The following is a 25,251-nucleotide window of genomic DNA, read 5'->3' as shown; positions in this document are numbered from 1 at the left end:
TCCTTAAAAACAAAACATGAATGGCTGCGCTGGGAGAGGGAGCGTTTTCAGCGGCCATCAGGCTTTCTTCTGCATCGTCTGCTCTTGTTCCCCCCGTGTCCTAGGTATGCAGGGAGTTCCAGAGAGGAAACTGTGCCCGGGGCGAGACCGACTGCCGCTTTGCACACCCCGCAGACAGCACCATGATCGACACAAACGACAACACCGTAACCGTTTGTATGGATTACATAAAGGGGCGTTGCATGAGGGAGAAATGCAAATATTTTCACCCTCCTGCACACTTGCAGGCCAAAATCAAAGCTGCGCAGCACCAAGCCAACCAAGCCGCGGTGGCCGCCCAGGCAGCCGCAGCCGCGGCCACAGTCATGGTAAGTGGGGCGCGCCCGCCGCGCACCTTGCTCCGCTCGGGGAGCCGCGGAGGTCCGCCGGGCGCGGAGGAGGCGGCTCCCACCGCTGGGACTTAGACGCTCTCCAGAACAGTGGAGAGATAGGGAAGGCTGCTACTCCTGCTGCTCCGCTGCCTAAGTTCTGTTGTTGTTTTCCCCCTTTTTGTTTTGTTTTGTTTTCCCTTCCTTCCCTTCTTCAGCACAATAAGTAAATCCCTCAGGCGCAGCTAACCAAAGGCCAGGGCCCCGTGCCCAGGTCCAGTTCTTCTCCGAGACTGGACTGGAACCCAGGGGGGTCCTTCCTCAGAGGGGGCTCAGTAATGAAAAGGAAGGTGCACACCAGAGCTTGAGAGAATGGAAAATAAAGCTGGAGTACTGCAGCTGAGCAATAGACAGCAGCCTTTCTTTCAGAGCGCAGCCCTTGGAGCAGAGAAGCGAGCAACAGGTGTCCAGGCCGTGACTGGCTCCTCCCTATTCCTATTATTTTTTCTTCTCTTCTTTTCTCATCGCAAGGGCTATGCTTCAAACTTTCTCTCCCTAAATGAAATTTTTTATGCAGAATATCAAGTCATGAAACAGTTGAAATTGGAGCTGTACTGGCGGGTGCAAAAAACAAACAAACAAACAAAAACCAGGAACCCAGCTTCCAGCGTCTGAGTCATTGTCCTGCCCCTTAAGGGCCCGCGGCAGCCTCACCGTCATCACTTGAGAGCGTGTCACAGCTCCAGACTTTCAAGGTCTCACCTCAGACCTTTGGAATTAGACTTCAAATTTTAAAATATCCCCAGGTGTTTTGTATGCATAGTAACATTTGAGAAGCAACTGCTTAGAACACCAGTTTCCAGACGTGGCTCTATTTTGAAATTACCTGAAGGGTCTTGAAAGGTTCTAACATCAGTTCCTTCCCCCCAAGTTTTGCATTTAACTGGTCTGGGTGTGGCCTGGGTCCTGGCTTTCTTTTTTTGAAGCGGATTCCAATGTGTAGCCAAGTTTGACAACCACTGCACTAAATCATAGAAGTTTCATATTTGTTTTAATATGAGATCTCTGGCTTATCAGAAGTCTATTTGAATATATGCTAGGCAACGTTCATTCATTCATTCATTCATTCATTCATTTAAAACATTTCAGAGAGTTGCCATGCATCAGGCACTTGCTGGGTAGAATACATATATTAGGCAGGTTTCCTTGTCTTTGAGGCACATGAAGTTTAGTAAGTAAGAGCAACAATACGCCTTCGTGACATGATGGAAATGTATCGTGGGGCCTCATGGGGCATGAAAGACTCAGTAGTTGGCTGGAAAAGACAGACATGGCTTTCAAGATAAAAGGTAAACTTGAAATATATGTTCTAACTAGTGACCATCACCTTACACATTGATAACTAACTGATCAAAACACACACGTAGCCGTTATACAAACAAGTTCATATTCTTCAACATTCTTTCCCCAAATGTTTATAAAGGCCTGGCCTGGTGATAAGCAGTAGGGAAACAGAGAAGAAAGCCTCGAGCCTGGTGTGTGTGTGGTTATACAGACCTTTCCAACCTGAGCTGATTCCCAAGCATCGTCAGCACTGGGTCCTTCCTCTGTCTCACTGCTTCTCAGAGTCCCTGTCCCTGTCCCTGACTTCCCTCATGTCCTTTTCATTTTTACGTCACTGGGCATAACAGTGATTTTTCAGAATCTGAATTTCTATGTACTTGGGGATGTATGCATCCAACATAAGAAAGTCGGGACAATATAGAGAAATTCTCCCTCTTTTGGTTCTAGTAAAAAGAATGGTTTTCAAAACTGATTATAATTGGGAATGGGGCGGGGTGCGGTGGAGGGGAGATGAGAGTACATCGGTTACTTAATGCTGGTGAAAACAGAATTCTTTTGGAGAGCAAATGAGGTCTATACATTTCTCTGGTGTGGACTCCATCTTACCATCCACTTAGTGAAGATCTCATCCTATGAGAAGTCAATTGTTTTCATTATAATGATTCTTGAAGTCAACCCCAATTTATCCTAACTGGTGTGTTGATTGTTAGGCACAAAGAACACATTTTTCCATTGAACTAATGTTACAAATCATCCCCAGGTATCAAGGATATCCCCAAGGCTAGTCAGGACTCTGGTTGCAAGAGACAAAAACCCAACTGATGTAGTTTAAATGAAAAAGTTGGACTTTACTAGATCATGTAGTACTCTGAAAGAGAGTAGAGTTAAAATAGGGCTCAGGGGTGCCTGGCTCCAGAAACCTGAAAACCAGTGGGTATTTCTCTTTGTTCTCTTTTCTGCTTCTTGTGGTACATCAGCTCCATTCTCTAAGACCAGCTTCTCCACACAACACTGGCCATGGCTTTGGACACCCATATGGACACATTCTTACATCTTGGAAGGAACAATGCACCTACTACATGTCAATTTTAGATGAGCTGAGTTGATGGGGATGGGAAGACATGGCCATTTACACAAACAGGTCATTCTTCAGCCTGATATCTTTAAATCAAGAACTGTCCTCTCATATGTGTGTTTCAGTGCATTTTTACATCAGACTCATCAAGCTGCATAGAGGTTATTGCAGTGGATGTCAGTATGGTTAGTTACCATAGTTTCCGGGATTGCTACACTGTGCCCAAATTTGGAGTTCTGGTATTTCAGGGGATCGTGCAGCATCGTCAAAGACAACCCAAAGGAATGCAGTTTCAGAACAAAAGCCAGCTTCTTTCTGACAATGACACGAAAATTACAGAATCTGTCATATGTTTTTAATTGAAGTGAGAGGCTCATTTGAAACCAGCCTAGGTGCACTTGTATAAAGTTAAAGTATTCTTACTCTAGTAGCACGATTATTCAGTACTGAAGGAAAACTATTGATTTTATTTCCTTATTCAAAAGAACAAATGGAGTAATGATTGCAGTCAGAGATATTAATATTCCATTCATCTGGGTTTCATATCTGAACACAAAGAATTTACATAGTGCAACTTTTATTACTGTCCAGGGATTTCCCCTTCTGTTGATTAATTGGACCATGAAAATGAATTTAAAGCTTTCATTCCAGAAAAAGAGACATATATTTCCTTTAGAGCCCTATTTTTTTTTACAATTCCTCTTAAAGCATAAGCCTCATCTTCACCAGAATTTTTAAAACGTGAAAATAAGCCAGACAGAGCTTCTCTTTCGTAATTTTAACACAAAGCGTATGTGATCTTAAAGCAAGCAGCCTTTCTTGACACGCACAAAAATGGAGCTATACAAGAAAATACCTATTTTGTACAACATGTACAGGAACTTTGAATTCATCCTGTTTGTTCACGTCCTTTTCTCCCACATGAAAGCAGCAGCTCAAATTATTGTTGTCAGGGTTTCCTGACTCCTCAGATGTGGTCTTTGCCTGTAATGCCTGGCATGGGCCCTTGGTTTGCTTGCCTCAATGCATAGTTGGATGGTTCCTTGATCCAGAAAAAGAAAAACCTGGCTGCATGTACACAAGCTGGAGGAGGCCCAGAGCAGGTAGAGGATGAAAAATGCTGGTAAGGCCAGCAAGATTGAATGCCAAGTGCCTGGCACATAGTAGGAGCTCAATTAAAGAGAACCGCTTTCTCTGCATACGTGCCTAAAGAAGCTCCCAAGATACACTGGGCTTAGTGATCTCTAAAGTCTGTTCTAAGCCTGAAGATCTTTCAATATAGATAAACATGTGCCAGCAGTCAAATAATATCCTCTAAAGCAGGACATCTCTGTACTACAATGCTGTCTTATAAGATGATTATTCATCCATACGGATTTTTTAATACATTCTACTTATGTGCCTCGAAGTGTGAGGTGTGTAAGATATTAATATGTATGCTCAACCCTCCAAAACCTTAGTATTTCCTTCAAAAGACATTTGCATCTAATAAAGGATAATCCACAACATGGAGTGGTAGAAAGGGAGATGCCGTCACTGTCCAGCTCAGTTTAGAGCTCTCAGTGTCTTTACATTCCTAGATTATTATAATTTCTATGACAATTAAGTTTCAGAACTAAGATCAGAAAAAAGAGAACATTAACCTTTCAGCTGATTATCCTAAGGAGAAATAGTTAATATTTCTTTTTCTACTTGGAGATTTCATTAAATGATCCTTTGTTAAATAAATCAAAAATCTGTTCATAAATACCAGCCTTTGAAGACATAATCACTTTTCTAGTTAGCATATCAGAAAAGATCAACCCAATAGTCAATTTGTTCTGTAACTCCCAAGGACTGAAAAAGTGAAGGGTAGAATGGAAGCCAAAATAATTTGGGGTTTAACCATCCAATTAATGTTCTCTCTCAGTGCACTCTATGAGAACAGGCTGCGTAGCCATATGTTAATTTAAGCTAAAGAAAATGCATTGTTTAGCATTATAAAACTATACAGGAATGAAAGATTTTAAATGAGAGTGGTATCATGGAAGTTACATAATGACACACTTGCATTTGAGAAAAGAACATCCAGTATAAAGAAGCTTTCTTATTGTGGAGCTTGTTGGTTTATAAAAATGTTCACAATACTAGTTTCAGAACAATGATTTCTGATATGCTAACTAGAAAAGTGAACAATGATTTCATAGTATTTGATGGCCTCTGTCAAGACTGCTGAACAAAAAAATCTCTCCATTGGCCACTCTAAATCTCTTCTCTACCTCTAATCCTTTCCACTTTATTTCTAGTCCTTTCCCCCCATAGCTCTTCTACAAAATGATCTCCTATCATGTCTATACTTTTAATCCTGAATCATCAAATGATAATGAACAACCCTTCATTTTCCAAGGAAAATATCATTTAACATTTCCCATTTTGAGGGTTTAGTACTATTCCCATTTTATTTCAAATGCCATAGTTTTAATTCAGAACTTTAGACTTTACAAAATATAACATTTTGTATTTATTATATAAACCTTAGGGGTTTACATATTGTGCTAAACATAAAAAGGGGTATTCCATTTTTTATTTGCATTGGAGCTATTCCTTCAAATTTCTTTATTTTCACAGAATTTCATCATAGAATTTTTAGATCTTTTACATAGGGAAATTTTTTCATTGGTCTAAATCGATATTTGTTATTATTTTAGCTGTTTAAATGAAACTATCAGCCCAAAAGTATGATTATAAGTTAAAGATATTATTTTACTTCTAATATTTCAAGCAGTTTTTTGCTATTTTTTAGTTGTTTGCTATTTTTAGCTATGGTATTTGTTCTGGTCAAGAGTTCCACATCTCATTAACTGGGTTGGTCACTCATCATAGCTCAAAGTACAAATAGAATTATTAAATATAAATTATTTTGATACCTGAGGACACTAAATACCTTTTTAAAGGTATTTTCTTAGTGTAATCTGGTAAGTTGTTGAGATAAATTGAATTATAATTTCAAATGTACTGGAAATCATAGAATGGATGATAAGTTAGTCATAAGAAACAGTACAATGGAATAAAAGTGGAGAAACTTACTATTCAAATTAAAAACTTGTTAAGTTTGGAAACTTATTCCACATTGCCAGATCCATGCTAGCAGAGTGAAGAGAAGAATTGAGACAATTATCCACAATTCAGACAAAAAATTAAGATCCAAACCCAAACAGTTTTGCCTAAATAATCTTGTGTTTGAATATTTTTTTGCCTGAATTTTTTGTCTCAGTTTGCCACTTCATTTTGTTAGGCCAGATCTTCATTAAAAATTATTTTTATACAAGATATTATCTTTTTTTTTGACTTGGATATTGTCTTTATTATATACTTACTTCACTGATTATTTTATATTTGAAAACTAACTTATCAGAAGTTCTTCAAGCCGATGGTCCTCAAAAGTTTTCCATTTTTTTTCTGAAGCAATATAAAAAATGCTTATGGTGTGTATGCAAGCTGCTGTTTTAATTAACTTTCCTGAATTTCAAACATCTATATTTTACTCTCTTATATGCTTTTAACTAAGGTATAGTAGATGCATTTTTGCTTCAATACTAATTTAAGGTGTAATATTCATTTCTTTAGAGAACATTTTTGTTGTTGTGCATGCCTAGTGTTTTGTACGTTGTATATTGCATTCAGAATATTTTTTTCCTTCTCACCTATCCACAATGCAATGCCGTTCCCATGATGCACCTCTGCTTGCTGTTTACCTGTATGTTAATTCGCTTGAATCCCATTGGCCCACTGCCATCATGTGCTCGCTGCCTGTTATTAAAAGACTCAGTCGACTGCCAAAGCAATGAAGCGACCTCTCGAAGCATCTGTAGACCTGGTACTTTGACCTTTCACCTTTCGCTTTGCATGTAGCTTTTCAGAGAACCATCTGAGAGTTGTATTACTTGTAAACTATTGGTTGCAAACAATCATTATTATTAAGTAATGAAAAAAATTCAATAAGGTGTTTAGCCATCTCATTTTCATGTATAATATGTGAAATAAATTAATCCTAACAAATTTTAATATCTTTTCCAAAAGAGTGAAGCAAATTTAAATTACTTGGCTCAGAAAATGCTCCTTATAATTCTTATTAACCTTTAAATTCAAGAAATAGTCATTTAGTTAACGAAAATAATAGGTATTAGTAATAACACAAATGCTTCTTTTCCCCTTTAGAATAGTTTAACTCATTTTAAAAGCTGAAGCCATTTTTTGTTGTTGTTGTTGCTTGATAGTTTTTCTTTTCCTTAGTTGAGATGCTACCATTTGGGATTATAGAAATCATGCTTTCGCTCTCAATAACAAATTCTCACTCATTCGACATTGCCGCTGTTTAAAATAAGGTGCATGGCAGAGGCATCTCCTTAGCTGTCATTTTTAAAAAGAATGTTGCAATTGATGATCTCTGTGGACACTGGAGATGTGTTTACTTTGAGTTATACATGCCTTATCCAATTCTTCACTTACAGGCCTTTCCACCTGGTGCTCTTCATCCTTTACCAAAGAGACAAGCACTTGAAAAAAGCAACGGTGCCAGCACGGTCTTTAATCCCAGCGTCTTGCACTACCAGCAGGCTCTAACCAGTGCACAGCTGCAGCAGCACACAGCGTTTATTCCCACAGGTATGTGCCCTGACAGTTCCAAGTCCTGTGTCCGTGTGTCCTTCCGGTCATGTGCTTTCTTCTCATTCTTTTAAGCTGTTTGGTGGCATCTAGTTTGCTTTCAAAGGTACAAGGAATGTAGCCCAAAACTCATTGTCCTAGCTATCTAGATATATTTACCTTGCTTGGAATGATAGCTAAAGACTGTTAGGATTCTAAAGCCAAATATTTTATAGAGTTAAGTGACAGCTTGAACCTATGAGAAGCAAATAGCAGTTAGGTCTTTGGTTTCTTGTATGCAGACATGCGTGTAAAATTGTTTGTGTAAATAAGTCCTTTTATGTGTGACAGTTGAAATTTATCATTAACCCTGTCTGACCTAAAAATAGCAATTCCCATAAATACTAACCTTTTTTTCTATTCTTATTCAGAGCACTAAAAAAGTGAGGCTATTCAAATTAAAGCAATCTTCTACTCATATTTTTACATTCATTCTATCTCTTTTGCCATCCTTTTCAACTTCCACCAAGTTCACAAATATAGAGAGCTTCATCCTTGGTTTCTAAGTCAATGCCTGATAATATTAGTTACTAAGGTGTATTAACTCTATCATTTCACTAAGAGATGAATTACATTAATCATATAATCATGAAGTTTAAAGGATTCTTAGTGATCTCCTCATCCAGTTCATTGTTTTACAGATGAGAAAACTGAGGCCCCCTAAATGTGAAGTGACTTCCCAAGGTGGCACAACTAATGAGAAAAAGACCTACAACCTAGTTTCCCTGTAACCAGTCTAATTTACATGATATGACACAGCCCGGACCTCCATATGTGGAGGCCACAGAGTTCTTCTTTAGAGCTTGGCATAAAACAGCAAATAAAAGTGAAAACAAAGTACAATGCATTTTAACCTTCCTCCATTTCTTACCCACCTCCCTGACCATAGATCTACATACACCATGTACAAACACAAGGAGTCACCATAAATTGACTGTGGTTTTGACCTTTAATCTGTGTTAGAAGCAGGGATAATATTCTCAGAATAAATAAAATTTGCTAGAGTGTCAAAAAAACCCAGAAAAGAACCAGAGAGAGATTTGGGCCTTAATGAGAACCCTGTCCATTGTTTTTAGTTTCAAAGTCAAAATTTTCATCCCACGATAGTGACTTAAAGGTAAATATAGATAAATAACTATTTTTGTCAAAAAGAGCTTGATGATCCTAATCCACATGGTTGTACTTTTTTGGGCTTGTTATCCATTTCCTTAAATCCCATAGCATATCAGGCGTTAACGTAGGAGGGAGTTGAATAAATATTTCTATGGTATTCTTTGTATAAAATCTATACTTTGAAATGAATTATTAACCTGTTAACAATATTTATTATAGTAGAAATATAAATTACATGAGTAAAATGGTACTTAATATTTAGGTTTCCTATTTTAGTCCCGCTGTACTCTTAAAATAGATTCATAGACCTGTAGAGTCAATCTCTAAGTCAGTACTTATTGGGGCTTCGCTCTTGTCCTGTTACAACCTGAATTAGTGACATTTCAGTGCAGTTATAGCATAGCAGTATTTGTACTTGTAATCCTCTTGATATAACATGTTTGGAAAATAATTACTAGAAGGTATACTTACCTAGAGGTCCTGTGTGATTTCTACAAGTGTCTCATTTTATAGACCTCATCACTAGATATTTTAAGATTAAAAAAAATGGAAAGAATATACTGAGGGGAAAAACAGAAAAAGACAAGTCTGTTTCTGAAGATTGGGTGATAATGCCACTACCATTTTCTGGGAAAGCCTATGTAACCCTGGAGCTAAGCCATGCAAAAGACCGAAGGCCTCTTGACTTCAATCCAATAATGATTGATTTGTCAAATCACTGAAAGAATCCTCATTTTAAAATATTTCACATGGAAGCCATGTAGAGACTTCCAAAGCAAGAACCAATATCATCCCTTACGTAATGACTTGATTATTGTTGATGAAATTCATTGTATGGAGGACCGATATAGGCTGTACTGGCTGCTGTGGTTGTGCATTTCCGCCCTCTGCTGGATTCCTTAAGAACTGTTCAAGTGTGTCCGGCAAACCTCTATTGCGTGGTCTTTGGGAGCCGAAAAGTGGGTCCTAGCCCACTTAATTCTGTGAATTAGAAGTGTTTCCATCTATAACATGATACAAATATCATAGTGAACAAACTTGTGTCTCTCGTGCTCTGAAATGGTATTTCAACTTCTAAGAAGTTTTCATGTTTCTCAGATGATGAAAGAGAAAATAATTTTATTAAAAGGAAATTAGTATAATTTTCCCCCACTTAAACCTATAGAAGAAATTTCAGTGTTTATTTTGGCTCTAGTTTTTGTTTCAGGCTTTCTTTCTCAACAACATTTTCAACCTAATTTTAAAGTGATAGTAATCATTCATTGCTGATCACTGTTGTTTTAAACCTCTGCAAATTAAGTGATGATGTTCAAAAATACTTTTTGTAACTTGGTAGATGGTGAGCCCATTATTTTTAAACGTATGGATTTTGTTTTTTCCATAAATACTTTAATAAGTTTCGTAAATACGAAACAAAAAGCATTTTATGGTCTCCCAGAGGTTACCCTTTATTGAAAGGTCATTCATAGTGAAGTTTTGGATGTGCTACTAAAATTCTCCTATTGACACAATGTGAATTTGGATTTTACAAATTCTGCCTCCAGGCTGTGGAGATATTAACATAAAATATTATGCAAGATATGGAATTCTTCTCCAAAACCATGCTAATATAATTATCACCCTGGTTGATGCCCTAGCACATTTGCAGTGGGTGGAAGTTTTCCTTTTTAGTTAGGGATTATTTTAACCTACTAGTTATACTTTTTCTTCTCTATGTTAGGAAAGTGGCAAAACCACACACACTTATAAAAATAGCAGCATAATAGTTCTTGGCATTTCTCTGACAGGTTTATTCTGAGTTACTGTAAGTAACATTCTCGCATTATTCTTCAAGATAGCTCTGCCAGTGGCAGGCATAATTATTTGCATTTTGCAGATGGAAAAACTGAGGCTGTGTGTATGCTGTAAAGTGGAATGTATAAGTAATGGAATTATCCAGATAATTCTGACTCACAGTTTCTAGAGTTGAAATATTTGTGCAACTGGAGCAGAAAACATTTGAGAAGGCTTTGTTGATAGAATCAGTGCCGTAGTGAAATACTTCAGCTAGTCAGAACCATAATGACCCACTGACTCCCTCCTTGAGTTATTTCATTATATTGGAAATATAGAATACGTAGAACAGGAAAAGTGCTAGCACAAATATTGCCTGAGAATCAGAAACCATAATGTTGTATAAGGTTGTCACAAACCTTTGTGAAAGATTTGTTAGTATTTCATGGAAACCATATCTATATAAAATCACAGCAGAATGTATATATCCCATTCAATTCAGCGAACAGTTCTTAAACACATAATATGCTGTGGGTTCCAGAGGTAGTAGTGGAACTACAAAGGAGTTCAGAACTAGGCGAAAACCAAATATAATGGAAAGCATTAAGGACTACCTTAGGATATGAGCAAAGCTATTTGCAAGTGAAGGAGAAAGGCATTGTGTTCGGCCATCAGCATGTACACCTGCTGGTTGACAAAGGATATGGAGAAAGACAGATGGTCCAAAGGAGAAGAAATTTGCTTAGGACTTTATGAGGAAGATTTTACCAATGGGGAAGGGCACCCCAGGCAGTGGAGACAGTATGAGATGGGTAGAGTATATTTGAGGAAGTTATCTATTGTAGCTGTAAAGTACTTAAGCAACTGTATGTGGCAGGGGGATAGGAGTGGGGTGAAAAGGAAGAGATGGGGCTTGAAAGGCAGGTCAGGACCAGAATCTGGCATTGAGTAAGATATCCATCCACACATGGCAAAAGCTATGTGTTTCCAATATTCATATACCTTTTAGACAACGTAGAGATTGAGGCTCATCAAAGTAATTTGGTTGAGTAGTTCAGCCAAATCCTGAACTGAAGCCAATGTGATGTTTCCAATCCTAGCCCAGTGTGGTTGTGGGAGCTGCTGTTGATGGTTTGCAGCCCAATGACATTCTCATGTATAACATAGGAAAGCCCTCCAAGAAAGCCCCTCCACAGTGCAGTGAAAAAGAATAGCATGGAATTTTGTATAGGAATAACTCTGAACGCAGCTATGGTTGACTTTAAAATGAAATCATTCACAAAATGGGTACTTTAATGAATTTTAGGAACAAATTGCTCCCACCACACTCTTACTAATGGCTGAGAACATGCATTCAACTGATTGACTACCTACCATGTGCCCACAGACGTAGACAGACATGAACCCTACTCTCTTAGAGTATACAGTAAAGGAATAGAGATGGATGTTCCATAAATACCCCTATAAATGTATAATTAGAAATTTTCTGAGTACTTTGAATGAAAAAAGTAGAGTTCAATAAGGTTAAAAGTAGAAAGCTGATTTAATTGGTATGTGGAGGTAGGTAAAAGAATAATTCAATAGTTTTCTAAAGAAATGACATGTACTTTAGACCTTGAAGATGAAAAGAGTGGGGTAAAGATGATTCAGGCCAAGAAGACAACTTGTAGGAAACCCAAAAGTAGGATAAAAGTGATGTATTCAGCTCAAAGAAACAAAAGGCTAACCTGTCTGGATCATGGTATGGGGATGAGCTGGGCAAATCGTCAGAGATTGGGCCATCGGTGGCCTTTATCCGAAAAGCAATGAGAAGGCAATGAATCATTTCCAGAAGAGAAGTGAATAAACTTGTATTTGGAAAGGTTTATTCTACCAGCAGAGTGGAGAAAGGACTAAGTGGGGGGCAAGAATGGAAGACCAGTTAGGATGTTAGCGCATAGCTGAGCCTAGAGCTACTGGTGAGCAGGACTTGAGAAGTGGCAGTAGAGATGGACAGACAAACACAACCAGCATTCTATAAGCAAGATTGCTGTGGCTTATTGTTGAGTTGGGCCAGGGAATTTCACAAGGGGATGTGACGTCAGGCGTAACTTTCAGTTTCAGCTAGAGCTACTACACAGATGGCGATGTCCACATTTCCTAAGGTGGAGTAACAGAGTCTGTGGGAAAGAGCAATGTTTGGACATGTTAAATTTGAGTTGCTTGTCAGAGATCCAAGTTGAAAGGCCAGGTGAGCATATGGATGAAAGGGCCGAGAGCTCAAAGAGAGATCTGTTCAGGATACATAAATTTGGTAGCCTTGAGCTCATAGACAGTATTTAAACCTTGGGTTGAATGATATCATAGATTGGATTATATGACAGGGAAAGAAGTATAGAGTAGATGAAAAAGAACCAGAACTGAAAAACTCCAGCATATAGAGATATAGTGTGTGTGTGTGTGTGTGTGTGTGTGTGTGTTACCAGAAAAAACATGAAAAAGAGTGGTTTGTTATGGACAGAGTGGCCAAGTGCTAAATGTTATCAAAACTCAGGAAGCTAGGTTAAGATGTAAGAGCTCCTACTGATTGCAGAAATACGGAGTTCTTTGGTCACATTAGCAGTTTGAGTCAAGAGGTCAAAATGAAAGCCAAATTGGAGAGAACTGAAGAATAAATGGGAGCAAGGAAGTGAAAATTTATGTCTAGGTAACTGCTAGGAAATTTGATTGTGAAGGTAAGAAAGATAGGGCTGGAGAAAGATAGAGTGTCATGAATGGGATTTTGAGGCGTTGGTGTGTGTGTGTGTGTGTGTGTATGTGTGTGTGTTTTAAATTGGATATATTAGCACATGTTTGCTGAAGAATCCAGTAGTATCCCAGTGAAATAGTCTCTTTTCCTGACAAGTTAGTTAATGTTAGCCTGATCAAAATGTAGATCAGGCAAAAAGTCTCCATCAGGTGTAAACAGTGGAGCAGAGGGAATAAAGACCTACACTTCTCAGATTCTTCATCTAGTATTTCAGAAGGCAGTTCTAAATCTAAGTGGGTACACTTACATTCATTAAAAACTAATTCTCTGGCACCCACATGACACTCAATCTTCAGTTATGTAAATCCTTATATTACCTAATGTTCATTTTAACGAACTGAACCAAAAGTAGATAGTTCTTTTCAACACAGTTCTTTCTTCATCCTCCACAACATACATCAGTATTCATGGTCAGAGTTTTCTAATTCAAGTACATTAATAACACCACCCATATGTAAGGCAACTATCCCCAAGGAAGGGCTGAAATCCTCCCTCCACACTTCCCACCGACCCATTTAGACATGAAGTTGAGATTTCCTAGGAATTTTGCAAAGATTTCTCTCAGGGATCACCTAAGAGCAAGCCATGACAAATAGCCTTAGTCCTGGTCCTAACTCAGGCCCAGCTCTGCACTATTTTGCCTATACAGTGTTTAGACTTTATTGCTAAGCACCACTCCTTTATTATAATGAAACTGGTAGCAAAAACTAGATCAAATACACATCCTGGTCATTCTTTCACAGGAACTTCAGGCTTCCTGCGTTGTAGGGCTTTCGATAGTAATCTAAAATTCACCTGACCTGCAAGACTTTGATTTGGAAGATCAAGAATCTTAATTACTGTTTTTATTATCATCTTGTTACTGACACGAAACATTTTACAACCAAACAAACGTTTAATGCAGTAAGGTCATTGTAATCCAGTGAATACAAAACCTGACCTGGATTTAGGAATAGAATTCTATTTCTAGCCTTACCCTTGACTCACAAAAACACATGACCTTGGAGTAGTTACCATGCCTCAGATTTTTCATCTGTAAAATACCCACTTCCTACCTTGGAGGATGAACTTGATAATGCCTGTAAAGTACTTTGAGGTCTTTGAGGAAGGGCACCGCAGCATTATCACGTCATTCTTATTAGAAACATGATGTAAATGAGTCGAAAGTGTGAAAAGTAGTCTAAGGAGTGAGCTTCGAATAATATTGGCTTAAAATAAGTCAGATATATTTGTTTCAGTACTGAAAATGTGAATGACTCTAAAAGACTGTTACCTAACCCTACTTATTTCTGGTTGTGCTTCAATCTCACTTTGAATGTTAACTCTAAACCGCTAACCTGTTTCTTTCCCTTTATTCACTTTTTCCACCTACCATTGCATGACATGCAGGGTCAGTTTTGTGCATGACACCCGCTACCAGTATTGGTAGGTTTCAACCTTTTTTTATTTGTCTTTTATATTATGTACAATACCTTCACTTGCTTGAAATTTATTTCAGAGATGGTAGAAATGCTTTAGGAAATGGTAGATCTGAAGGTTTATTTGGCTTTAGAGTTAATATATAGGTTTTTAAAATGTATTTGTGTGTTTAAGAAAGTGACCATTTTAATGTGCCTAGAACAACCACCGTGTTAGAACAATCACTACAAAACATAAAACCACAAGCACGAGTCTGCTTTTTAATGATATGTATTTTATTGTATTTATAGTTTATATGGTTTAGCGTAAGAAAAAAGCTTACTTTATCAGACAGGCAGGCTAATTTCATCAGTGTTTTAAAGTTTCATAGTGGTGTGCCTTTATCTCCTCTTTGCTGTGTGTTAGAATTATCAGAGTTTCCCAGAAGTATTTATTTTTTAAAAAATTATAAACGGATGTATTTTGAAAACAAATATCTGACCTGACTTTCTTATTATTCTTTTTAATTATAAGTGTTGATTTATTTGTGATGATTATTTGTACCTTAGCATTCCCCTTAGATGTTAACTTTTAATAGCATATAGTTATCCCCATACATTCCAATGCCTTGGTGTAAAAGTCCGTCTTTAGGGTATATGAATTAGTTCCATTTAAAGAAAAATAGACATTGGCAAAATTTGGCAATTTCACAGTAACTATTAGAATTTACATCAAGGCCATGATTTTTGCTCCACTGTTTATTAACCCAAATAAACTACCATCCCCAGTAATTCCAGTTCAAACAAGCAATACTAAATTGACAAAAGAAATTCAACTTAACCACAATAAATTGTAAAAAGTATCCTCTCTCAAATTAGGCCTACAAATGGAGCCTTTGATGTTTTAGATTCTGATTGAAAATGAATATCATATACTCTTACTTAACTGGACATTACACTTCATGTTTTTAGAAGCAACCATTATTACAGACACTATAGACTCTGAATTGGGAATGATCAATTGTTAGAAGTAAAATGTTTGTAAATACATCAACCAAAGTAATCTGCTTTGGCCTTTCTGGGAATCACTGATTATGTTTTAAAACTTCCTTTAATTGTACTTGTAATAAGCTATTTTCCCTTTTTTATTTCTCTCCCATGCTTCCTTGCTTTGCATTGTGATTGCATGCCATCTGCTGGTTTAACCCATGATGGCTTGCTGCTCTGATATTCACCATGCCAAAATACCACTTCTATTACCATAATGCTACACCCTCCTGTTCATTGCTCCCATGGTTCCCCTCCTGAAAGTACCCATGATGCACAGCGCTACGTCAGCCACTGTCTCTGCAGCAACAACTCCTGCAACAAGTGTCCCCTTCGCAGCAACAGCCACAGCCAATCAGGTTTGCTCCTTTTAAAGCTTTCTTTCACAAATCCCAAACTCTAAATGAGTGCTGATATTTAAAAAAAAAATTCTCGGTGAGAATTTTTTTTTCATGTTTATCCATCAAATTTTATTTTTTTAATTAGTTTATAGCAAGCATTTATGGACAGGTTGCACTTATTTAGAGTTAACATTTACTGCAAATAATGATGTAGCTATGTTTTGTGTTGCACTGTTTGTTTTCGTACCTAATATTGTGTAATTAACCTGACAGGCTTAAATTCCTTTTAGTACAGCATTACGTATCCAGTGGTTTGTGAATTGCCACAGAGAAATTACAGAAGCTTGTCCATGGGTGCTTCAAAACTGGCTAATTTTGATTCAGTTCATTCAGACCCTATTATCTGTTGTGGAGGGGAAAAAATTCTCCTCTTGGAAAAGTCTCCCCTTTTTTCGTAGTATCAAATTTGAGGTCTGAATGATTCTGTTAACATTTCACCTTGATCATATGTGCTCCCAAACTCACTTGGTTCCCACTTTACAATCTGTTCAGATACTGGCATAAGAGCCAAACCATACCGAAAGAAGAGTTCTAGGCACCGAGTTCACAAAGGCTGGATATGACTGATTAGGGATGTTTAACTCTGTTGGTTTAATGCATGTGCCAATAAAACCGTGGATGTACTATTTTTCAGTGAGGGCCAGTTGGCTATTTCCCACTCTGTTGTCACAGGCTGACTGTAACCCTAACCCCAGCCAACCAACTTGCAAACATGTGCTCCTGGTTTGGAAATGCGCATGAGGATGAGTGAGCATAAACTCTTACCTCGCCTAGAAAAACACTTTATTGCGCATGCCCTCCCTTCAAAGAAGAGGAATTTTAGTTTTGTTTTTAGCTTAGTTTTTTGTTTGTTTTCTTTTGTTTTGTTTTAGATAAAATCTACTGTACTAATAAGAGATGAAAACAGAGGAGTAGGCTGAAGGAACTGTCCGAGATAATGAGAGAAATTGGAAAAAGTTGTGTCAGGGCATAAATGGTAGATTCCAAAATGAATTCTGCAGGTGGTAAGGGCTGATTTACACTTCTTTTCATGTTCAAGTGAATAAGTGATTCCAGTGCTTAGGTCTCATCACTAAAAAGATAGGTGTTAATACCTACCTTGATGAAGGAATAAAAGTAAAATCCATGACAACTCTTACTGTGCCCTCCAAATTGTGATAAAGCAGGAAAGAGTAAGGGAGAAAGGAGAGACCAAGTGGGCACTCAGAGGCAAATATAAACCATTGGCAATTCTTCATTTCTTTACTCACCTCCTCAAAAATGCGAATTTACCTCTAAGGAAAGCCCAACTCAGCATCAAAATAGATATAATAAAGAACAGCACATACGGGTCTTACCTGGAGAGAATGTTTTGTTTTTTTTAATGATGGGATAGGAGAAGAGAGAGACAGTTTGCATCCTTCCATTACTAGGTTAAAAGCACCTCTTTTCACTTGTTCATTCTTAATAGGAAAGTTGGGTATCTGTTTCTTTCAATTGTAAGTCCTGCCTTCTTGAACCATGTTTTTGTGATTTTTTGACACAATTTTTGTTACAAAGTCCCCTCATAAGAAAACAAGTTTCAAGTATAATAGAGCAGTATTTATTACAATGGAATTTTACCAATACTTTACGGCAAGTTAAGCCTGTCTAATACAGAGAGAGCTTTTGTGATTTTTTGACACAATTTTTGTTACAAAGTCCCCTCATAAGAAAACAAGTTTCAAGTATAATAGAGCAGTATTTATTACAATGGAATTTTACCAATACTTTACGGCAAGTTAAGCCTGTCTAATACAGAGAGAGCTTTCCTAGGAATGGAAAGGAAGTCAAGATAAAGAAATACTTTGGAGTTTTAGGAGAAATTCCTTTATTATAATAAAAACTTCATCATGTATCATAAATATTTTTCCAACCTAGTAATTTTTTGGCTCTGTTTGGTAAGAAAACACTTGGAGAAATTGCACAAATGTATGTAGGTTTATGTACATGTGTAGGGAGGCAGAGGTAGAAAGTATGAAGTATTCACAAGCTAAAATACATCACTTTACAGCAGAGTGTAATTAGTAACAGAAATAACAAGTTTAACTTCAATTAAAATCCAGAGAGACATAACAGTAGCTTCAAGAATCCTTGATTCTACAATTTTGCGGTTTGTCGATGTAATAGTTGCCAATTGCACTTCAATGATGAAGAAGGGAAATCCTTTAGCAGCTCTTGAGGAAGGTCTGCTTGCAAATGAAAACCAGAGAAAAAAAGTATTAGTAAACATAAATTTTCAGATACACTATTCTTTATTTTCTGCAAATTTCAAAGAGCCAAGCAGCAACCAAAGAACTTGGAAATTTCCTTAGTGCCCAGGAATTCAGAATTCAGAGATTGTTATGACTCTGAAATAACATCATCATCTTAAAATTTCACCCTTGGAATTGGAATGCCAGACTGGAATTCCTAAACTCAAATTGAATCATATCCCTGTGAATTATATGTCATTTAAATGTAATGAATCTGTTTCCTCATTTGTGGAACAGAAGACTAGAATTAGATCGCCTCCGAAACCCCTCTTTGCTCTAAGATTCAACAAACCTATCCTTCCTTAGTTGTTAACACTAGTCCCAAAGTATGATATTATAAAGATAAACCTAAACAAAATGGAAAGTGGTGCTGATTTCAGAGTTTGGTGAATGATAAGCATCTTGCCTTCTTTTCCTTCATTGAGAGATCTGTCTTTAACACAAAATGTGGTAGGGTTTTGACAGTTTTTCAATTCATTCGATCCATTTAGACCGTCACTTTAAATAGTTCAAATATCTTAGGTATTTGTTATTAGATACAAGTCATTCACAGAAGAAAGGGGATAGACCAAAACATGCCATGGCATATCTTCCAGTTCAGTGTCTCTTTACGTGTTACCCCCCTGGTGAGCCAAGATGAATGAGCAACAAATTATAAATTCTATTCTCAGGGCTTAATCAAAGTGACAGTAATGAAAGTTTTAATTGACTTAGACTTGTAGTTTGAAATTATATGAAGACAAAATCCAAATACTTGGGGGACATATAAAATAATTTTTGATTGTTTAGCTCTGGGAGTAGATATGTAAACAAAAATACAATGAACAAATTTACAGCTATTTCCTGTTTCAGTTAAGGGCTTTGGGCTTTCATAAATAAATTATACCTATTATTATTATTATTTACAAATTATTATGTACAAGATACTATTCTAAATGGTTTCTCTCTCATATGTTATGCATTATATTATGTCATACCATATATTTTATATTACATGAGAGAGGATACATGTGTATAGATAATCTCAATCCTTACAACAGTCTTATACGTGTTGTTATCTAAAAGAGAATTTGTCATTAATCTTAGTGAAGCCTAGTTCATGGGCTTTTTTTGTGTGAATCACTGTGCTAGACTTTACTCATGGCCTCTGCCAATCATCTCACAAATAACCTGGTAACAAGGGAAATCAGAATTGAAAATGAGCATACCGTATAAATCAGACAATTTAAGCCTACTAATGAATGGTCAGAATGTATAAATCTATAGATGCCTATATTGAAACAAATTTAATCTCAGAGTATACATTAACAGGTAGAGGTAAACAGCTTAGTATATGGATTATCTAGTTTTTTTCATAAGACATTTCATTTAGTAAAAGATTGTAGATTGGAATTCCTATAACTTGAATTATTATAGTACACTATGCTGTCATTGCTTTATTATTTTTTTATTTTAAAATTAAATTCTATGTCAAAAGGGGAGAAAATAATTTCCAAGTAAATATATTTTAAGTCTTAGTTTCTTCGTCTATATACAAAGATTATTCATTTTACCTAATAACATCCTTTAAAGTCCACCAAAATACAATATATATTCTAAGTTTTCCCTGAACCCTGCAGCTAGAAGTGCTTTTTCTCTCCTCTGAATTCTACAAGGACTTTATCTGCGCGTTCCTTAAAGCATCATCACTAGATAGAATGACAAGCACAAATGGAAGAGGTGGGAAAGTGTCAAGTTTAGAGACAAGAACTAACAATAGATTGGTTAGAGCTTCAGTTTGCAGGAGCAGCTACAATGCAGGTTGGACTCCAGTTGTGCAGGACCTTCAATGCCAGGTTAAAGGGTTTCACCCTCAGGTGGCCACGCGAGGGTTTGCAAGCCGGGTAGACCTCTTGAAAGAGTGAGCAGATGGATTCCAGGTGGGAGAGTCTGCTGAGACCATTGAGAGGTTTCAGCAGGAGCCTAAACTGGGACTCTGGCAGCTGGCAAATGGCCTACTTTGTCTTGCCTTTGCCCGTGACTTAGGGAGAGTTACTTTTAGCAAAGAGAAACGTAAAAACGATTTCATACTAGGGCAAAACCTGTCCAAACAAATGTCACATGGCAGAAAAAGAAATCTGGGCTGACATGAAAGGTTAACCACAGGAAGCTGCCCCTAGAGAACCTGAACTGAATCCCTTCAAGGACAGCGGTTGGGTCGACTCAGAGGTCAACTGCCTCCAGTGTGCCTACCGCTAACATGCAGCTTCCCACCTCCTACCCAGATAAGACTTCAGAGTCACAGATGCTCAGAGATCTCCCGGGCCTTTGCTCAAGAGAAAGAGCGCCTTCAGATTTGGAGTAAATACGTGTTGCCCACGTTTCCAAGGTTAGAGCTATGTGGGCAGTGAAGGCAATTATTCACCTCATTCATTCTGGGTCATGAATGAGGTTAGGAAGACAACTTCTTACACATTGGATACCAGGAATTTTTCTACGGAGCACTCCAGCACTATCTTGAATGCTGGTAAAATCAAATTATATTTCTGGAAATACGTTAACCAACGCTTAATCACATCTCCAGAAAGTTATGGTTCATCTTTATAGTCATAACCTCAATGTCACATTTTCTGAACTACCCCCACCCCCCAAAGATTAAATCCATTTAACAGAAAGTTGGCCTTAGGAAGAGCTTATTGAAAAGTCATTAATAATATTTCATATACACACAACAACCCTCTATGTATTGGAATATTTGATACGTCAGAAAGGTCCCATTTTCCAGACATGCCTAATACAAGTTTACTATATATATAATCAATTGCAACGATATATTATCAGAAACGCAAAATAATTACATGCAACCAGATTCGTATGTTAGGCTTTATCTGGCCTGCTGCAAATTACTAGAGAGGGAAGAGAAAAGGAAATCATCAGATTTCACTTACTTCTCACTTATGAATGTGAATACAACTTCAAAGCTATTTGTATACAGATTATTGGGTATGTAAATTAGCCTATACTAACCAAAAAATCCAGAAAGGTCGTGTTTTACTTAAACTCTCATCTCAAAGAGTTGTATAAAGTGTCTATTATTCAAAGCTATCCATCAGGACTATTTTCAGACAAATGTAGGAGGCATTAAAAATCCCCCTCATTCACCACCTGACCAATTTGGAGCCTGTCTCTCCATAAGAAAATTCTTGGTTCTGCAAAGCCTCCATGTGGGAGGAGCAGAGTCCTATCAGATATCTGTCCTGAAATACACAGTAAAGGGGCTTGCCTCTATATATGGATAATCAACCTGTGAAAAGACTCCTTTCTCGTGGTTTCCTGGTTCCTGGGAACAGATTACAGAAAGCAGCTGGGCCCCAGGTATGCTGTGCTCGAAAAAGGTGGAGACGGCGAGTGTCAGGATGCAGGCCTTGTGAGTCGTACTCAGGCTAAGACATCTTTCTCAGCATTTCACCACTGCAGCTGCTGAGCCACCTTTAACTTTTTGCTGATACTCTAACCATAGAGGGGGTTCTGTTTCAGTAATGAATCTGGCCGCTTCAAATGAGGCAGAATTGCCACCTTAAATAGTTTGTGGAGAGAGGTAGGAGTGAGTAAGAGTGTACATGTGTGTGCAGGGAAGGAGGGAAAGAGAGAGGGAGAGAGAGAAAGGGAGAGAGAGGAGAGAAAGAGAGTGAGAGGGAGATGAGAGGAGAGAAGAAGAGAGAAAGAGAAGCCTGCTGTATCTCTTCAAGTAAAAAAGAAAAAAAATCTATAAAAATTGCAGTATTTGCATTCAGTTAATGCTATTAGTTAAAGCTGCTTGCCAGTGTGAATCTAAATTCCATGGTGCCATGTGGATATGGCATTGGAATCCAGACTCCCTAGTGTGGCCAAAACTTTTTTAGAGGAGAGGTGGGAGAGATACTCTGTGTTAGGTGGACTTGGCTCTGTAAGAACCTTATAGAGGCAGATTATTTCTTGTCTTCAAGAAAGAAGAAAATAAGAAGACAATAAGCCTTTTATTTTCTTGTCTCAGAAGCAGCTGCTTTGCAGGACTACTGAGGTTTAATAAATGTATTTGCAGATTCTCTAAGGGAAAGCTGTTATGTAAGTGTTGTAATCTAGTACATTTTCATTTTTCATGAATAACTTACACCTCATGGTGAGAACTTAGGTAGAATCCTTTTGAATTCTTTTAGAGCAGCTAAAGACATAATATCAGTTCCAATTTTGTGCAGCGGAAGAGAAAATGTCAAGGGTTCTTACGTGGAACTTTACTGCCTGGTGGCTTGTCCTACTTATTATACCTCAAATTTCATCCTCTGTTGCATTTTGAGGGAATTTGGGGGAATCTTTTTAGATTGAAAGGCCATATTCCCCATAGTATTTTGACTGTTGTTGATGGTAATAAAATCATGCTCCCGTTTTCTAATTTTAGTTTTTTCTCTTTTGAGTGGAACGAATATACACTTCATTCTATATGTGTGCTTATTGCCAGCTCTAGAGGAAAGAGAGACTCGCTGCAATGCGGGCATTCAGATTCACTCTCAAGGGCTGAAAGATGAATGGGGTCCCATTCTCAATAAAAGTTACTTGAACAGAGCAAAATTTTGATTCATAAGCATTTATCTCCCCAAGTTCTGTCACTGCTACCTGCCTTCTCGCACTGATACCTGCATATTTGGGGAAGTTGTCAGTCTTTCTATGTGTGTGGATGGAGATATCTTGACTGTTTTCCAATAAGAACAGCAAGCTAACCTGACTGTCACTCCAATTAACCAAAAAGGATGCCAGCATATGTCAAAGACAAATTGGCATTAGGGCTGGACTCTCAACCTCTTCTAGCATTTCCTCTAAGCCCCATCTCTGGAAGCAGTGGCTTCCAAGGTCAGACCTGTCTGTGTCTGCCGATCATTCTAGATGCTACCAGTTGGGGAGATGTTAAAGATACCTAGGAGTTTACAGCCTAGTCAAAGAGATGTGAAACAATTAGACAATGTCACAGAATCAAATAGTCAAACATTACTGCACAGGAAGTAAGCTCCACAGTAGGGCCTAATCCCTAAAGTGGGGAGGCGGGTCTTGAGGGACGTGGAGAAATTAGACAGATAAAGAACAGGCACGGTTGTTCCTGACTAGAGTGAACTGTAAGAGGTGATGTTAGGGGTGGGGTAAAGGGAAAAGGGAGCTGGCATTATAAATGTACCAACATTATGCTCTGCATGTGTTCTCACGTTTAACCTGATCACATGGGTCCTATTCTGCCTCTTGCGTGACACAAGCAAGCCTCAGATTTGACCACAGTTCCAATCAGTAGTAGAGCCTGCATTTGATCTCAAGTCTATCGGACCCTGAAGTCAATGCTTCCCCCTTATCCCACATTCTTCCTCGGTAGCCTGTGTAGTTCAGACGGGAGTTTAGAAATCAGTCTCAGACTTTATCCCATGACAGAGGCAGATCTAAAGAAGGGGGGACACTGTGGCTCACATGGGCTAAATGACTTGCTCTAGGACACACAGCAGTGAGTGGGAGAGTGAAGGGCAAGATGTGTTTGGGCCATGTTAGAAAATTCTGTTGAGTAGGTGAGGAACGGTTAGGTTACTGAGCGCCTTGAATGGCAGGGTGAGAGCAGGACAGAAGTGTTGAATGAGAGACTTGGAAACACGAATCTCCTGGAAGTGAGTGGGTAGATATGAGCTGAGATAGGCCAAGAGCAGGTTAACTGATGAGGAAGCTACTTCACTGATGAATGATGAAGTTGGGACAGAGATAAAAGAGAAAATATGGGGGAGAGTGAATAATCAAAATCAGGACAATTCAGGAAGGCATTCTCAGCCTTTGCTCACCCCATGGTTCTTCTCCAGTGCTTATAGTATCTGTGGATTTCACTGACTTTCCCCCTCCCCACCATGTCAACCTTCTACAAGACAGCTCTCCCAATGACTTACATGAAAAGAATGGTTCTTGATGACACATCTTCACTTTTGTTTGTACTGTAAAAGACAAATTTGTTGACTGGTATTTTCTGACAATGGTTTATGAAAAACTATAGCTATTCTGGCATTTAGAATCCATCACCTTTTGACAGGTATAATAGGCTGGAGCTTTTGATCTGTCTGTTTTACTTTAGGTGATCAAATTATATTATTCTTATCATCACTCCCCTTGCTCTGGAGTTTTCAAAGATCTCAGAGTTTATGTCGATAAGCTTCCTGTATACAGACCCTCTTCACTATTCATCACGATGCATTTCTGGAAGCAACATCACTAAGCTGGTTGTTGTCAAATGTCACCTGTTTTCCCCATAGTCACGGTTACACCAGGCCTTGCAGGTCTGACCCAAGACCTGCATCAATTACATCATAGTTATGAAAGGCAACAAATCGTAAGAGCAAACTTGCCACAATCATGCCAAACCTCTACAATAACATTAAAACAAGAAAATGATGAGGCAAGTTCCATTACAAATTGGAACAGGAGCCCCGGTGAGCAAGGTGGCTTTCCCAGGTCATATAAATAGTAAGAGAACCAGGACTAGAACCCAATTGTCTAGGCAGAGTCCTTTCACCACACTGCCTTCCTGAGAAAGTCCTTTAAATGTTCATTTAAGGGGCTCCAGGGGACGGTATGTGTGCTGGCAGACATAAAGCACAAAGATAAAGCACAAAGATAAGTGCTGGCAGCACAAAGATAAGAGCTCTCCTTCATTAAGCACTTACCAAGTGCCAGACGTTGTGCTGAGCCTTTTATATCAATTATCTCATTAAAACCCAAAATGGCCCTGTAAAAGACTCTTCTTATGTCCAATATACAGATGAGAAAACTGCAATTTTGAGAAGCTGAGGAACTTGCCCAAGATCATCTATGAAGTAGCAACACCAGATGTAGAACTTTCCCCAAACGTCTAGCCTTCCGTTTTCTAATGAAAAGAAGGACCTTGAATGGTTACGTGACTAGCGCAAGGTTCCATAAGGGTTAAAAACCCATCTCCTAATACCATGCTATGTCCTCTT

At 38.1% G+C, this 25,251-nt stretch overlaps 1 protein-coding gene across 11 annotated transcripts in view; it reads left to right on the top strand.

Moving 5' to 3' along the window:
- The window catches only part of MBNL2 (muscleblind like splicing regulator 2), a 152,890-nt gene that overhangs the window by 112,406 nt on the left and 15,233 nt on the right, over positions 1–25,251 (top strand). For 2 of the 11 annotated variants that reach the window (XM_081046196.1, XM_081046199.1), the window contains 4 exons: positions 105–368; positions 6,590–6,643; positions 7,278–7,431; positions 14,534–14,569. In XM_081046196.1, coding sequence (XP_080902322.1) covers positions 105–368; positions 6,590–6,643; positions 7,278–7,431; positions 14,534–14,569 — 508 coding nt within the window. Of the gene's footprint in view, positions 1–104; positions 369–6,589; positions 6,644–7,277; positions 7,432–14,533; positions 14,570–15,852; positions 15,948–25,251 lie in introns of all 11 variants that reach the window. The other 9 variants (XM_081046197.1, XM_081046198.1, XM_081046205.1 and 6 more) reach the window with 7 other exon arrangements.

Source organism: Rhinolophus hipposideros (assembly GCF_964194185.1).
Source record: "Rhinolophus hipposideros genome assembly, chromosome: 4".
NCBI classification, from domain to species: domain Eukaryota; kingdom Metazoa; phylum Chordata; class Mammalia; order Chiroptera; family Rhinolophidae; genus Rhinolophus; species Rhinolophus hipposideros.
The sequence above is the reverse complement of the archived record's forward strand: the minus strand, read 5'-3'. Positions and strand labels throughout refer to the sequence as shown.